At 36.2% G+C, this 17,708-nt stretch overlaps 2 protein-coding genes across 2 annotated transcripts; one reads left to right on the forward strand and one right to left on the reverse strand.

Moving 5' to 3' along the window:
• Positions 1-9,293: 9,293 nt before the first annotated feature.
• On the forward strand, positions 9,294-10,194 carry LOC120081170 (17.8 kDa class I heat shock protein-like). Its single transcript, XM_039035855.1, has one exon. The coding sequence runs from the start codon at positions 9,537-9,539 to the stop codon at positions 10,014-10,016; it is 480 nt and encodes a 159-aa protein (XP_038891783.1). The 5' UTR covers positions 9,294-9,536; the 3' UTR covers positions 10,017-10,194.
• A 6,623-nt stretch (positions 10,195-16,817) lies between these two features.
• On the reverse strand, positions 16,818-17,656 carry LOC120081033. Its single transcript, XM_039035713.1, has 2 exons — positions 16,880-17,656; positions 16,818-16,832 (listed from the first exon to the last, which is right to left on the reverse strand). The coding sequence occupies exons 1-2, from the start codon at positions 17,654-17,656 to the stop codon at positions 16,818-16,820; spliced, it is 792 nt and encodes a 263-aa protein (XP_038891641.1).
• Positions 17,657-17,708: the final 52 nt, after the last annotated feature.

Here is a 17,708-nt window from a genome sequence, read left to right on the forward strand (position 1 = left end):
AATTACTATGAACATTCTCTCCATTCACCTTGTTATTGACCTACCCAAACACCATTCTTTAGGGGGACACTCCTAGGGTGCCACGAAATCGAGGATAGATCTCACGATGTGAACATAAATGGAGAAACGTGAAGAGGTTTAAGTGAAGTATCATATACCCCAAGTACCTCCCACTGAATGTTCTACTTAGGGGTTCATTAACTTAAACCATCCAGCTACTGATTTTATCTAGGTCAGTTTAATTTGCTCAAAAACAACTCTTGTCTTTGAAATTAAACAAGTTCAAGTTAAGTCCCATTAAACTCTTTAACAGACTATCCTCAAATTTGCATGCATGCATCAAATCTATCTAATTCACCTTTCTAGGTAGGTTCCCAAGTAAAGATGTTCCATTTCTGTCACCTTAAGTACCTCAGCCTAGGCAGAACTGACCTTAGATAAAAGGTCCCTTATAGATTGATTTGCCACATATTTAATATTTTATTAGTCAATTTAATCTTATTAAATTGATTAAAAGATTAAACCTTAGGTTGCTAATCTCATTAGAACCGTGATCTTAGGTCTATCTCCACCAAGTTTTAAAACTCTTTTACAACCATGATTCAAGCCTAAGTTCACATGCATGTCTTTCTTATCGATTTTAGTTCTAATTTCCCTTATAACACTTATAAAAGAAACAACCAAAACCATTCCCATTGCCATGCATAACTAGGTATTTCTAACTTTTATAAATTTAATCTATGTGTCATGTTTCATGCAATGTACATTCATTACTATATATAACTCTTATATACTTGGTAATGAACTAAGCTTATATAAAGATGATGCATCTCTATGCTTAATGCATGCGTAAATATAACTCTTATATCATATGATGCATGAGCATGCTCTTATGTAGTTTAAGTCATACAAACTACTATATCATAACTCTTACAATATAGAGATGATGCATGACCAATGCATAACGTAAGGTGGGATTTTATTATATGGCATACCATATGACATATAAGAAAACATACAACTTATATACATTCACCAAAGACTAATGGACCGGGATGATTAGCCTCAAAAACCATAAATTAAAATTTTATCTATTACATAAATCCATCGAGCAAACCGGTTCACAAGCGAATCGGGTCTTGAAACCCCCGGGCGAAAACTTCCTCCTGATTGTTTAGTAAAACAGGTGTGTATCCATGATCACTTAGCTACGATCGAGTACCATTTACAATGCGAATATTAAACATGTAAGTCTAAACAATCGTTTAGACGACGATGTTGCTGTGAACCACGATCGTCTAGACGATCATAGAATAAGCGCTAAGTGACTTTTACTACACGATCGTGTAGTCAATGATAAGCTATGAAGCTTGCTGAGCTACACAATCGTTTAGTGCGCATGCGTCAATCTTGCTATCGAGTATCCCATACTCAACAATTGCTTACCCCCATCGTTTACACGATTTGACCAACGCTTGGTTTTCTTCTTCCACGAAGTAATGTGCAACTCCTCGCTTTGAAGCCTCATCATGAGCGACTCACACTGACTCAAACACTTTGAATTATAAACTCGATAGCAAGTTAATATGCCCCAAAACACAGTGGCCCTTACAATTAACTTTGAATGTTAAAGAATTCAAGAACCAGAGGCAATCATCCCAGAAAAAACTCCATTAATCCACATCCATAAACATATTTAACACTTAAACAGAATGTAGACATGCTTTCACCCACCAATAATGTAAATGTTATTCTATACATCAATGGATTTGGAATATCAGAACCTTGCAGTAAAACCAATTGAAGGAACTCTTATCAAAGAGAACCCATGAGCGGAAGCAAGATCGTTTCAAATTCATTGTGACAGAATTACAAGCATTCACAAACATAAAAACTAGTTATGCATTTACTAACAAATTACGACATGCTTTCAAAATTAAATACAAAGGAACAAGAGACATACCTTTGAAGAACGCTTCTTTCACAGGTCTCTCGCTCTCGTGAAGAATTGGACCAGCACCTCTTGTTGTCACTACGAACACCAACCCAATCGTCTAGTGGATCGTTTGGTCAATCACGTACAACCTTCTCCACGAACAGGCAACCTTTCGGATACCACCACTCAGTGACCTTGGTATTCTCAAAGTGAGAATCCAAGAGGTGTGGGCTCTGTTGAATTTGGTGGTGGGAAGGAGGAAACAACGATCAAACACAACAACCAAGCAAGTGGGAAAGTATAGAGTATATCGTATAGACTTTGTGCTTGATCATTTAGTAAAAGACAACAGGTACACGATCATTTAGGAAAAATAGCTTGATCCTTTACATGATCGTTTAGAGAATATCACTTAGGCACGCGATTGTTTAGTAAAAGATTACACGATCGTTTAGACAAACACTTGAAGCTGTCATGTAGTCTCTCGTGAGCTAAATGATAGGCAATGTACTCAAATGAAGTGATCCTACGATTCATTTACAAAATGATTTTTTTTTTTTCATTTTATCCTTTAGTTATAAAAACTGAATACAACCTCCCACTTTTACACACGTTTAAGGAGAAACTACCAACAATTATCTCATAATTGTTTTAATTATAAATAAATATAATAACTAACTTATCATATTATATTTATAACCTATAGTTTTAATATCACATCATGTGCAACATTTAAACCATAGTTCTTTTCTCCTTTACTTGATATAAATCATATTTATATCATTTTCCTCCAATTAATGTATCTTATACATCATGTCAACTATATCATATATAACTGAATCAGTTTAATCGTATCATATATAATCAAACTCCCTCTTGTCAATTTGAACACTTCAAACTAACCAAAAAACTACTTCTCAACTTGAATCCATTGAGCTACCAAGGGGACCTTATGAACCTGTAGCTTGAAGCTCCAACGGTATGTGAATAGCTAACTAAACTCTTTAGTCACAAGATCCACCATCCGTTAACTGTCGGCACTTCACTAAAGACCAACAGCTACACTCTTCTCACTGAAGATATATTTCTGTGTCCATCGGATATAACAAGTCAACAGTACAATAACCCTTCACAGATGCTCGTAAGTACAGTTGGACTACTTTACCATTTTGCCCCTATAGTTACATCTAACTTCTTAAGTACCACTGATCCCTCTAATTAACAATACATCATAGTCTTTCTATGAGTGGATACCGCTCGGGCCATGAGAAGGTGTGTGGTGCCACATCGTTCAAGCCCCGGAATCAGCCCTTAAGGGAGAAATCTATCTACTTACCCATGCTTCGGGAAAGGAGTGAATTCCATCTCGTGTAGCTGAGTTCCCAGCTCCCCAATCAGACGAATTCCCAAAGTGGTAGGTTTGAGTTAGCAATCTGGCTACTCGCACCCATGCAAATCAAAGAACCACCCTCAAAAGCAGGAGTTCCCAACTCACTCAGGATTAAGGTCATGTTACCTATGGTCATCCTAGTGAAGTGAAGTCTTTGTCATGAATTGCATTATATAATCAAACTATACACTTCATGGTCCGGTCTTATACAAACTCCTTTGTATTGGACACTCCCGCTCACATGTCTCTACATGAATGATCCGGATCAGACCATCTGTAGCACGTTACAATACTTGTAACTATCTACAAAGCGGGCCGCATCCGTAGTGTCACCAGGATAAGGTTTCCCTCCTATATCCATATACTACAGACCATTTTGGTTATCACTTAGCGCATGATCCACTTGTATGTCTCCACATACATGCTTAAGTTACAATGACAACCAAGGATCTTAGTTTATTGGTTTGTGGTAAAGCAGTTAAAACATCTCATGTTTCATAGACAACAGAGAAGAAAATATCTCATATTATTACATCATAAGCGTTTGTTCAATACAGGTGTTTACAAACTATAAGACCCAATGAGAGTTTAGGGCATCAATCTCAACAATCATAATGTTCAGCTTGAGATTTTCCAAACACTAAAATGTCATCAAAATAAAATATGGTTGTTCGACCAATAAATGGCTTTAAAACATGATTCATCAACCTCATAAATGTGCTCGGAGCATTACTCACCCAAATGGCATCACTTTCCACTCATATAACCCTTCACGAATCTTAAATGTGGTTGTCCATTCATCCCCTTCTCTAATACAGATTTGGTGGTAGCCACTCTGTAAATCCAATTGGAAAAATAAACAAGAACTCTCTAATTTGTCCAGTAAGTCCTCCAAGCGAGGTAGTGGAAAACGATATTTCACTGTCATCTTGTTCATGGCTCTACTATAAACACACATTCTCCACGACCCATCCTTTTAGGAACTAAGAGAGCCGGAACAGCACAAGGGCTTATGCTCACATGAATAAATTGTTTTTCTAGCAACTCATCAACCTGTTTTTGGAGTATTTCATGCTCAGTGGGACTCATACGATAGTGGGGTAGATTAGGAAGATTAGCCCTTGGTATCAAATCGATACAAATGTTGAATATCACAAAGTGGGGTAGTTCCATTGATAATTCGTCAGCAAAAACATCTGAAAACTCATTTAATAACTCGCCCAGATTAGTATCCACAAGGGTAGAACCACTATTTTCTTTTACCATGAGAATGAGTAAGGGTGAAAATAGATCTTGGAGTTTGTAGGCAAAAGTACTCCCCTGAATAGTCATTAGTAATGTGGGGGTGTCACATTGGGTGGGGTAGAGGTTTCAAACTTAGGTACTAGGACAATGTTTTTATTCCCCCATTGGATTTTATACATATTTTCCTTTCCATCATAAAGAACAGCTTTATCAAATTGCCACGACCTCCTCAACAATAAATGACAAGCGTCCATATCAACCACGGCGCATTTATAATATATTTGTAAGACTTTCCAATAGAAAATTGGAGTACTTTATGCCCCCATAATCTAACCAATTTTATATGGTTGGGGATGCTTTACAGTGGGTAACTTGAGGGCTCTCAAAGGTGAACTAGCCACAATATTTTTTGTGCTACCATTATCAACTATTACATCACAAACTTTTTTCTCAATGATGCATCTAGTTCTAAAAATTTGATTCTGTTGATATTTTACCAGTTTTTTTAAACATAATACTCGATCCCCCTTATCACCAATAATCTCTTCAACCTCTTCAATTTCTTCATTAGATTCATTCTCAACAGGGTTGTCACTTCCCCAACTAAATTAACTTGTTTTCGCAAAGGACATTCGTTTGAACAATGACCTTGTTTGTTGCACTTGTATCAACTAATTGTGTTCGCTTTACCATTAGCAATATTGCTTTTAGTTAGTGTTTTATCCACTTTTTCTTTTTGTTTGGAAAATTCACTCGTATTGTTCATGCTTGTGGGTTCTTTTGAAATGCTGACTCGTTTCCCTTTTATCACCACTACTTTCACCCAATCCCTTTTTATACTGATAATAACAACTGGGTGCTTTTGCATTGTGTGCCTCTGCTTTTTGAGCCATGGTAACTACCTTGGATAATGTTTTCATTGACTTTAAAGATAATTGATCTTGAATTGCTAACTTTAAGCCGCCAATATATCTCGTCACTTATTGTCGTTCCGTCTCATTCATATTGTGTAATGCATTTAGGCGATTAAACTCACTAGTATATTCACGTACACTTCTATTTTTCTGTTGGCAGTGTTGTTATTGTTGATATAGTGCTTGATCATAATCTAAGGGCAAGAAATGCTTCTTCAAGTAACGTCACATCTTTCACCATGCGTATTTTCTCTTTTCCATCTCTTCTTCTATTTGCTTTAAATTGTTCCCACCATGCGGATACCCCCTTAAAGTTTATAAGTTATTAATTTAACTCTACTTTCTTCTTGAATGTCCATGTACTCAAAAAAAAAATCACATGTTGCAGCCAATCTAGAAATTCTTCAATATCTAATGTACCATCAAAATAGGAAGATCAATTTTAATTTTATACTCATTGCTTTCGTCTCTTCTTTACTGTGAAAACTCTATTTCTTGTCGATTTCCCCCAATAATATTGCTTCTTCCACTAGATTATCAGATTCTGTAGTGCTATTCTCACTACTGTTTTCTTCCACTATAGGTCTCTATCTACCACCAACCTGCTGTCTACCTCCACGCTGACCCCCTCTGCGTTCAACCCCTCGAGCTTGTGGCTGTTCACGTCGATTCTATGGGTGCGTACTTCAGAAATTGGCGTTCAATTGAGACATGCTGGATGTGTTGGATATCTTGATTAAATCACTCTAAACTTTCATCGAGTCGATTTCTCATGCCCATTATAGCTTGCCACAAAGCTGAAAAATCTTGTTCCCTCTCAATTCCCTTTTTTCTATCCCTTCTAGTTGCCATTGCCCAAGTTGATCTTGGAGCTCTGATACCACTTTGATGTAAAAATCAAAAGAAAATTGGAGAAGAATTTGAAATGAGCAATAAATTGGTCTAAATTGAGCTAGATTACAACAACTACTGGAGATTGTATTTCACTTTCATATTCAAAAGTTGTCATTCCTACCCAAAGAGGAGAAATAAATACCCTAGGGTTATTAAACATATTTGGATTGATGTAAGTTTTATTTTTTTACTATCCAAAAAATTGATAGGAAAAAAAATTGTTGAAGATTTATTGATTGTCTTTATATTTTTCTTAAAGCAGTTTCTGGGGGTTTTCACAAGTTGTCTGAAATGAAGTTTTAACTTTTGCCTCAGACAAGTCATATTTTTATTTCCTAATCTTGGATATCTCAACAGAAGTATTTTAATCAATATTTTTCTTTTTATGGTGGATCTTTTTCAGAAAAATCTTTCCTTATTTGGCCTCGCTTTTAGATGAGAATTCTGACCCTCATTTAGGGTTGCCACTTTTTGTTATTTGAGCAAGACTTTTTTCTATTTTGTGGTCAAATTGTGCAACATTTTGTGTTTGCTATTTGCTCACTATATTCTATTGTGCAAGTTCTTCATCCTTAATTGCAACACGTTAAAGATAATCACGCTCTTAAGGGGAGCCTAAGCCATCACTGTCGAGAAGGAATTCTCACGGTCTTAGAGGAAGTTTAAGTCATTGCTATTGCGAAGGAGTTCTCCATCTTATGGGGATTCTAGGATTCATTAGTGAAGGGAGTTCGCTCATTTAAAGAAAAGATAACAACGTTGAGAGGAGTCTCACACAACGTCGGAAACCGAAGTGTGCAACACTAATATTATCAAACTTAGGGGGAGTCTAAGTTCATTTGAGAGAGAGTCTCGCATCTAGGGGAGCCTAGATGATCAGTGAATTAAGCTCTACGTGAGTCACTATAGTAGTCGTGTATTATAGATAAATACTATTTGGTCTGTATTACAGATAAGTTTATTTGGTCTGAGTTCAACTTTTTTTATGAGTACTATTTTTTTTTTTTTTGAATTTTTTTTATTCAATAATTCTATCATCTTTGTTTGAATAAAATATGGATTGCAATTTTTTTCTTTTAATTTTTAAAATTTTTCTCTTTTTTTTTTTCATTTTTGGCAATGAACAACAATTAACCCATTACATTTCTTGTAGAATATGGTTAAATGAAATGAGAAACCAAAGAGAAATCAAAACTTTTGATTCTAGCTAATCTGTCTCCATGAATTTTATTATCATCTTCTTCTTTTTCTTCTTCTTATTGTTGTCGCTCTATATTTTTACTATATCATGAATTTTTTCTAATTAAATCTCCCACATCATGTTAGCAGCCAAAGAAATTCACCACATTTCTTCAACAATTTCACTTTCAATTCCTCTAAATCTGGAGGATCATCAGAGAATAAATCTATATTTTTCACTAATTCTTACTAGAAAATGTTCCAGGAAAAAAATTTCATTTTATGGTATTTTTTTTGTTATATGTTACATACTTTTCAATTACATACATATTTTTCGTCTAAATATTTTTAACACTCATTTGATATGTGAATTCAATTAAATAAAAATATTTTTTTACAAACGTATAAATATTGCACTTATTGTAAAAAATATTTTTTTATATAATCAACAACCCTACAACATACTTTAACAGTCATCAATCTTATAGTAGTCGGAAGTGGTTGTCGAAGTTGATTATCGTAAAAAAAATTTGCTGGAGTTTGTAGTCAGAGGTGGTTGTTGGAGCCCCAAGTTGGTCGCATGAAGGCGGTATTGGAGTTGGAAGCTTATCATCGAATGTGATTTTTGGCTCCCGGAGTTGGTCGGGAAAAAGTGGCCGTCGAAGTTGATCATTGCAGATGATTTTCGTTGGAGATTGTAACCGAAGGTGGGTGTTGGAGCCCGAGGTTAGTCGCATGAAGGTGGTATTAGAGTTGGTGTTCGAAGTTTGTCGTCGAAGCCACGATTTGGTCGTCGAAGTTGCTCGCTCAAAGTTTGGTCATCGAAAGTGATTTTCATTGGAGTTTGTAGTCGAAGGTGGTTGTCGGAACCTATGAAGATGGTTGTCAGAGTTGGTCATTGGATTTTGTTGTCAAAGCCAATTGGTTGTCGGAGTTGGTAGCGTGAAGGTGGTCATCGAAGTTGGCTCATTGGAGGTGGTTGTTGGAGGTCAGAATTGGTTGCAGAGTTGGTCGCTGGAGTTGTCATTAGAGATGATTGTCAGAATCTGGATTTCGTCGTTGGAATTGTCATCAAAGTTGGTTGTCGGAGCGTAGAGTTGGTCGCCTGAGTTGTCATCAGAGGTGATTTTTGGAGCCTAGAGTTAGTTTTCGGAGTGTGAAAGTCGTCGATGGGTGGAGCCATTGAAAACATTGAAAGAAGGGTGAGTTGGGGGTGAGTCAGTGGATTCTTCCATTTCTTTTCGTTCCTATTCTTCTTTCTAAGGAAAAGGTGACTTACTAAATAAGGCATTATTTCATTTCCGATAGTCATTTATTTAATGGGTGGATAGGCATATACTCTAGATCAGAATCATGGGGAGTATTGCCTGATTATTTCTACAAATTTAAAGTCCCAATTCATATAAGTGAGTTGATAAAATATAACAACTTAACTCCACCAATATTTAAAGTTGGTGGATTAAATAGTGAGTTGGTATATTATAATTTATACCAACTCAACTCATATTGGGAAACCAAATGACCTCTTAAGTTTAAATTGTTACACTTCTAAAAGTTCAAATTTTAAATTGATATAATTATAAGTTTAAAGTTGAGAGTGCTACAGAACTATAAATTGACATTTGTCCAAGAATTTTTATGACCGTTTTAATAAATTTTTATGCTCATTAGTCATTTTTATTGCGAAAAAAAGAAATTGAGTTTTAAGGACAAAAATGGGAATTTGAAATTCCATGGTCCAGAGGGTTAGAGAACAATATGGAAGTTTCTACAAGTTCTCACTCTTCCACCAACTTCTGATAAAAAGGAACGAAAACACCAGAAAAGTGGCGAAATATCTAATTCTCTCTACCGTTCTATTTAAACCACCTTCAGTGTGATTCTTCACCATCAGCAGCAAAGCAAACAACAAACAAATTTCATTTCACGATCCACATTGTTGCACTCTTTTCACAAGCTTTCAAGAATCAAGAACACCATGTCACTGATTCCAAGCTTTTTCGGTGGTCGCAAGAGCAACATCTTCGACCCCTTTTCATTAGACGTTTGGGATCCATTCGATGGATTTTCATTCTCAAATTCGTTGGCTAATGTTCCTTCCTCTGCTCGTGAAACCTCTGCTTTTGCCAACACTCGCATCGACTGGAAGGAAACCCCACATGCCCACATCTTCACTGCCGATCTCCCTGGAATCAACAAACGGGAAGTCAAAGTTGAGGTTGAAGAAGGCAGAGTTTTGCAGATCAGTGGAGAGAGAAGCAAAGAACAGGAAGAGAAGAACGATAAATGGCATAGAATTGAACGAAGCAGTGGGAAGTTCATGAGGAGATTTAGGCTGCCTGAAAATGCTAAAGTTGAAGAGGTGAAAGCCAGTATGGAGAATGGACTTCTCACTGTGACAGTACCAAAAGTGGAACAGAAGAAGCCTGACATCAAATCCATTGAAATCTCTGGTTAAAGTTTTCTGTTAACCTCTGTTCTTCTCTGTGTCTGTCTGCACTGTAATAATGTTCTGTGAATTAAATCTGTATGGTTTTGAGTTTTTGTGAATGTGTCTGCAAACCCCACTTGGGTTGGGTTTCTCCTTTATTCTACCAATGTAATAAAAGCAACTTACCTCCCTTGCTAATTATGTTTGCGATATCTAATTATCAACCAGACACAACATGTTTCAAAGCTTAAAACATACAGAGAAATGAAATGTTCAATCAATGGCTTCTCTCCGCCGTTGGCAAAGCAATTGAATATCGTCAATCATCCGCTCCAAATCACATTAGGACGATCACCTTCTTTCACACTTCTTAATCTCAATAATGGTCAGGAAGCACACTTTCCTCCCACTACATTGAGATACTCTTAACTTCTTGAGCAAGATGCATCCTACCTGTGTCAATAACTCTTTGTTAATAGTCAGATCTAGAAATCTTTAAATTTTCTATCCTTTGATTTAGTTATTTAGATATCTGAATATCTATAAATGAAATTTAACAATTTGATTCTCAACAGAGATGGCTAGAACAAACATAATTTTTAAAAATGAATATTTCATTTATCTCAAAAATATATACAATTTATTCTATACATGTTTTAACAATTAAAACAAGTAGCAATTTCTCCCATTGGATGAGATGAGCAAATGGTTCCAGAGTTAAGTTAGCTTGATTACCTTTTCTCTGCTCTCTTCTCGACAAGATATAGAGGGCAACGTCTCCTCCAGTGCCCTTCATCGTTGCAATGGAAACATTTTCCTTTGCAGTGTTATCCTTGCCTTTCAATCCAGTAGGCTTCTTCTTCCCTTTCCCTTGCAATTTCAGGCTTGGAGGGCATTCCTCACTTCTTGGCAGTAATCCTTTGTTCTCAACATTATCTGGTAAGCCTGTAGCTCATTCAGTAGAATAGTCAAATTTTATTCATAAATGCATTCAGAATTGCAGAAAACTCTTCGAAAGAGATTCTAGAGTAAAACCAACTTGACTTCTCTCGTTCATGACAACACCATTTACTTCTGCCATATGAAAGTGGACCATCATGTCCAGGACATGTTCACAAACATTGGTCTCCACTTTGATGCGACTATTGTAAACGTGTTTAATAGCATCCCTCGCAGAGATTCCATAATCTCTTTAGTAGTACTCATATCCTCATGCTTCTTTTTCAACACATCAGATAAGCTGGCGAGGATATAAGCACAGGCTATATCATTAGCCTTGAGATATCCATCATATACATCCCAAACATTTCGATTTTTTTTAGAGCTAGGAATGGGAAGACAATCCTCAGTTAAGACAAACTGCAAATTGTTTATCACAAGTATCGTGTTCAAATTTGATTTCTAATTCACATAATTATCTCCAATAAATTTATCTGCTGCCAAAACTTGTATTATTGAACTTTTCATTCTGAAATTAAATATCCAATCAAGTTTTAGCAATTTTAATAATTTACCCAAGATTATTCTTTTGCAACGATACTACATCAAGACATTCTTGACTAAATACTACCTCTAGAATAACTCATATTCTAATAGTCATTTAGGTACTATTTTTAGTCACACATTATTAACAATTAATAATTCTATAAGTGTAGACCCGCCATTTTCGGATCTTATAGAACGGTATGAGTATCGCTTCGAAATGGAAAACAATACCCAAGACGGAACTATAAAACCCTATTCATTTTACTGAAGTCTGGGTTGTTCCGAATCCTATGTTACAATCCTCCGTACGGATAGCCGTCGTTAAATGACTACTAAAGGGCCGCTTAAAGTTAACCAACACGTGCAACATAAGAATCTCACGGTTCAAACTAATGGAGGAGATCGTAGGATATGTTAACACATTTCCTTCACCCACTTACTATGAACTACTTCCTCCGTTCACCTTGGTATTGACCTACATCCGCTCTCCGAAGGGAGGTCACATCCCAGGGTGGACACGAAGTGTTCATGCAATTCTCATGGGGGTGAACTAATGGAGACGTGACAGTATAAATCACTACATCTCTGTCTTGATTGACTACTCCCCCTTATTCACCCGAATCTTAAATTAAGCTAAAAAATATCTTTCCGAAGGTGAGGTCACATTCCAAGTTGTCACGAAGTTACCGCTTAAATCCAGAACTGCAAAACTCTTTAAGGGACACATGAGCTAAGAATAACATCCGCAATATGTTAATAATCTGCCGCTGAGGTTTTCTATAACTCTATTACATATAAGAAGTTATTCACTACCACTGAAGTGTTTTAATGTTTGGGTTAACTACATACTTAGGTTCTTGTTCTGGTTTAAATAAAAAAAAAAAAAGTAACCTAAGCTTATGTAGTTTATCACATGTATACTTCTTATAAATGGACTTAAACACTACAATGTCTAGGTGATAAATGCTTTTATTACCTCACATCGTCATGGATACTCATAAAACGGTTACCAATGCTCACTTATTTGGCATAATCCCCACTGTGGTTTTATTAAGTGGTACGAGGTATTCCGTAGACCGTGTCCAACTTAAATACCCCAACCTTCGACATGATTATTATGCCCGTTGTGTGTGTAAACCCTAGTTTTAACAAGTTTTAACGACCTACTTTTAACTTATAAAACAGTAGTAACTACGTGAGCATGCAACTGTTCTTCATTATGGATTTTAAATGTCTAACCCAATTTTATAACAGTTTATAAAACTTTAGACATGCTAAACATCCACAACATACAAGCATTCAACATCTAATATAACATTTATATTAAATACAAGAAACCCTAACATGCATACTATTTATTATAACAAATTATAACATACTTTCAATGCATGTTGCATGCTTCCTATGGTGGGATTTTAAATCTAAATGGCATACTATATGCAAATACAAGATTTATTTAACTATAACATACATCCAATGCACAAATAATTAAACACATACTGATATGGTTTTAGTTTTGGCAAAAACAAGCAAGCAAAAGCCTAACTATTACAAAAACAGCTTCAACACCACTCGTACCGCTCCAAAACCGCTTGAACTAGACCCGAACCATCTGAACCAGACCAACCACAAATCATTTGAAGCTGAACCAGACCAAACCTCAAGAGAACCGGTCGAACCGGCTTCTCTTTCTCTCGCTCAAAATCTCGCCAAGTCGGATAGTGCTATCGCATAGCAATCTCGCATCGCTCAGCTGCCACTCATAGGTGAACGATCGTGTAAGCGATCGCTCAGTGCCATCATAAAGCTCTCTGCCGCATCGCTTAGCTCCCGATCAAAGGTAAACGATCGTGTAAGCAATCGCTCAGTGCCATTGCATAGCTCTTCGTCTCATCGCTTAGCTCCCACCCGAAGCTACATGATCATGTAGTGTCATCGCATAGCAAAACAACGCATCGTTTAGCTCTAGAGGTAGACGATCGTCTAGCGCACAACACCTAAACGATTAACGCCCAAAGCTACACGATCATTTAACTTTTCCTTCATATCATCTAACATGTGAAGCTAAACGATCGTTTAGCTACTGAAGCTCAACGACGATATAAACAGAGGCTGATCGTCTGGAATCTGCAACTCGGCCCCTTCGCTTGTTTCTTCGAATTATAGCTTAATTTCAACTCTAATGACTCCAAATAAATTACAGACTCTTGAGAAGACATTAAAGCTCATCAAGCAAGAGCCAATTACAAATTTAAACAGGAAATCAAAGAGAAATTAAAGGTCAAAACTCAGAAAACCATATGATTACAGCAATTTCATATTTTCATACAAAACACCCACCAAACCAAAATTAATTCGAACTGAATGCTTATAAGATGCTCTGATACCAATTGTTGGACTGACACTATCATGCAGCGGAAGAAATCAGGATCCATAAGAATTTTAATTCATTAATTTTGGTTGAAAAGAAATATGCTAAAAACAGAGTTTAATGGGTTTCAAGAGCATACCTTGGCCGAAACCAACGAAATCTTCATTTCTAGCTGCGAAATCCTTTGAATCCTTGTTTAGACCACCACAAGATCTTCCTTACTATCCTCTTGGTGCTCTAGATTGAGTTATGGGACTCAAAATAAGCTGGAATCAAAGGGAATATGGAGAAAGCTCACTAAACCAATCTATTGAAGAACACCTTTTTCATCCGAATTTTTAAGCAAAAATTCAATTGGTTTTTCCTCATTTTCTTCACTCCAATCTCTTTATATATTATAGACTATCATGCAAATAGATGTGTTGCATGGGATGCAGCTCATGCTTGGAGTAAACCAAAGAAGAAGGTGGGTTCCTTGTAAGCTACTTCGAAGATACTTGAAAAACATTTTTTCAAGTTTGTGTGATTTTTCAATTTCCAAAATCTATTTTGATTTTAAAAACATATTTTCTTTCTAAAATCAAAATTTATTAATTTTACAAATTAATTTCATAAATTAATTTTACAAATTAATTTCATAAATTAATTTTATAATAAAATTAATAAATAATTATTTAAATAATTCTAATTAATTTAATATCTAATGTTAAATTAATTTTTACACAAAATCATCTTCATATATTTAAATCATATTTAAATATATTTTCTCCAATTCCGTTTGATTCTAATTTGAACGTTTCAAATTAACTTATCACACTACTCTAGAACTATTCCATTTTCGAGCTAGTAGGGGGACCTCATAGACCAACAGATCATGGGCTCCAACGATCCGAGATTAATCGGCTAAACTCATTAGACCAATCTAACCCCCATTTGTTAACTAATAGGTCACTCCACTAAAGCCCATAGTTGAACTCCCCTCACTGTAGATATATTATGTCCACTCGATATAACCATGATTAGTAAGTTAACCTTCACAGGTTGTTCGCAATAACGGCTGGGTCAAATCTCTATTTTACCCCCGAAATTACCTCTTGTTCCTTAAGTCCCCAATGATCCCCTAATGAACAATTGTTTTGTGATCCAATCACAAAATCGAGTCCGGCAGGATCCCTTGTTCAAGCCCTAGAATCAGAACTTAAGGGAACAACCTCTCTACTATTCCTAAAGCGGGTAGGAGTGAACTCCTTCTCGCACCTATGTCCCCAGCTATCTATCCAATCTTAACCCCTGAAATGGCAGTCATATTGAGCTAACGTTGTTAAGCCAACCCTCACCTATGCAAATCTGAGGGCAATCCTAGATAAGCAGAAGTTTATAGTTAGCTCAGGATTAAGGTCAAGTAAAGTTACCTAGGTCATCGCTTTGAAATAGTTAGTCTTAAACAGTAAACAACGTTATAAAGTAAGAGTGACTCATTTCGTGGTTCGATCTTGTGCAAACTCTTTTGCACAAGGACACCCTCACTCCTCATGTCCAACAAGAACGAATTAGGATCACTTCGTTTGTAGCACTTTACAACTCCTTGTAACAACTACAGAGCAGGTTGTATCCAATAATGTTATCAGAATAAAGTACCCAACCTTGACCATGTACTATAGATCATTTTAACTATTTACTTGAACCTGATCGACCTTTATTTCTCCACATAAAGTTCAAGTACTCATCCAATAGTCAAGGGACTTTTAGGTTTATTGGATTTCTATTTAAGCAATAGATCTATTCAATAACACCTTTATTGAATTATCAGAATAAGTTCCATTGTTTACATACCATAAGTTTTAGGTAAAACCCAACACTTCATTCCTCTATCCAAAGTTATACAGAGCCCATAACTTCTGGATTCTCACACCGAGAATACCAAGGCAACTATTGTGGTGGTGTTCTTGTTCCGTTCGAGGGTCGAGGATCGAGTTGCACTCGAAAGATTTCGAGGATTCTTTAGTTCGTGCTGTTAGTTGTTCGAATCGTTGCGTTCGAGTTATTCTTTGGACGAGTTGTTAATTGATTGAGGGAATACTAGAAGAAGAAGTTCTTCAAAGGTTTTATATACTCGATCCTTTGTGTTTAATTAAAGAAACATGCTTGTTATTTATCGTTTATGCATAATATCTTCCGTTAGACTGTAATTGTTTGTGTTCTTTCTCAATGGACTCTGGAACGATCCACTTCCGCTCACTGGTTCTCTATTTAGAGTTCCTTCAAATTTAACTTAAATATTTACTAAAAATCAATGTGATTATAATCAATAAATACAATGTCAATCAATAAGGAATACATCCTTCATTGTTACCAGTTACAAAAAAAAGTTACAAGAATGAGTCAATAAATAAATAAGTAAAAGAAGTTACAATCAATAAGGACAACTACAAATAAATAACTAAGTCGCATGACGAGCTCGATTGGGACAATTCCATCTATTATGCCCTTCTTGTCTGCAAATTGTGCATCGTGTCTTGTAACGTTCCCTCTAATCCATCTCGTTTTTCATGCGAGAAGTACACGATTTGCCAACTTTTCTAACTTGTGATTCATCCAGATAAATAGTGGGGAAGTTAGGATCAGGCCAACATTTTTTATCGGGGATTGGCTCGAATTGGGGTGATAACATGCCAGATAAGTGGAAATTTTGTAATAGTCTTCAATGTAGTAAAAGTAGTCTAACCAATGGTTTTACATGCAGCCATAACGTGAGAATAGGCGATTCCATAACTCTGCCACTTATTGCATGTGCATGTTCTTTCACTCAATTTTATTTGGTGTGTGGTTCCACCCTTTAGTGTTATTGGGTTGATTGAGGTGGTGATGTCGCACAACCCTGTTCGATGGTCAAATATGTTAACAGAATGTTTAGTTGCACGTTGTTCCCAATGAGTTTTTTATTTACTACATATCTATGACAAATACGACAATTACTTAGAATACCTCTACAGTTAATATAAAAATGTGGGTAACCAAGATGTGAATAATTTACCTTATGGTACTCTCCTGATTCAAGAACAGTCTCTATTTCTACACGACAAGCAGCGAAATAAGCAATAATTCGATAGAATGTTGCTTGGACTAGTGCAGTGATGGGTAGCTTTCTGGCTTCTTTCAGAACAACATTTGTACTTTTGGCCACATTCGTGGTTAGCCATCCATAACGATGACCACCATCATGTGATTGTGTCCACTGCTTAGGATCTATGGAAGAAAAATATCGTAAGCAATTAGGATTTGCTGTTTGAAGTTCAACCATACAGTCATTAAACTTTCGAACTTGAAATTTTGATCCTGCACTATACACCAAACTCTTCAATAGACTATTTTTATACCTGTCGTTAAAATTACTCTCCACATGTCGCAAGCAGAATCTGTGGTGTACTCCTATCCAACCGTTGTTAGGGTTTCTGATGGTAGATATAATGTCTTTGTGTCTATTTAAAATTAGACACATTCCCTCCCTTCCATGCACCACATGATCCCATAAATTTCTAAAAAACCAGCCCCATGAATCAGCACTTTCCTCTGGTACAATAGCGTATGCAATTGAATAGACGTGACCATTTGCATCGACTGAGGTAGCTATCAATAATGTTCCTTCATACTTTCCATACAAATGGGTTCCATCAATTTGAAGTAGCGGCCTATAATGCTTGAAACCTTCAATAACCAGTCCAAACGACCAAGATACGCTATTGAACATGACAATCCTTTCATCACAATCCACCTCATTTAGCCTCCAATGGATAACTATATGGGGGTTCATGATTTGTAAGATATGTTGGGTTTTATGTCCTAAAACTCGTGGTTTGTAAACA

The sequence above is a fragment of the Benincasa hispida genome, chromosome 7 (assembly GCF_009727055.1).
Source record: "Benincasa hispida cultivar B227 chromosome 7, ASM972705v1, whole genome shotgun sequence".
NCBI lineage: Eukaryota > Viridiplantae > Streptophyta > Magnoliopsida > Cucurbitales > Cucurbitaceae > Benincasa > Benincasa hispida.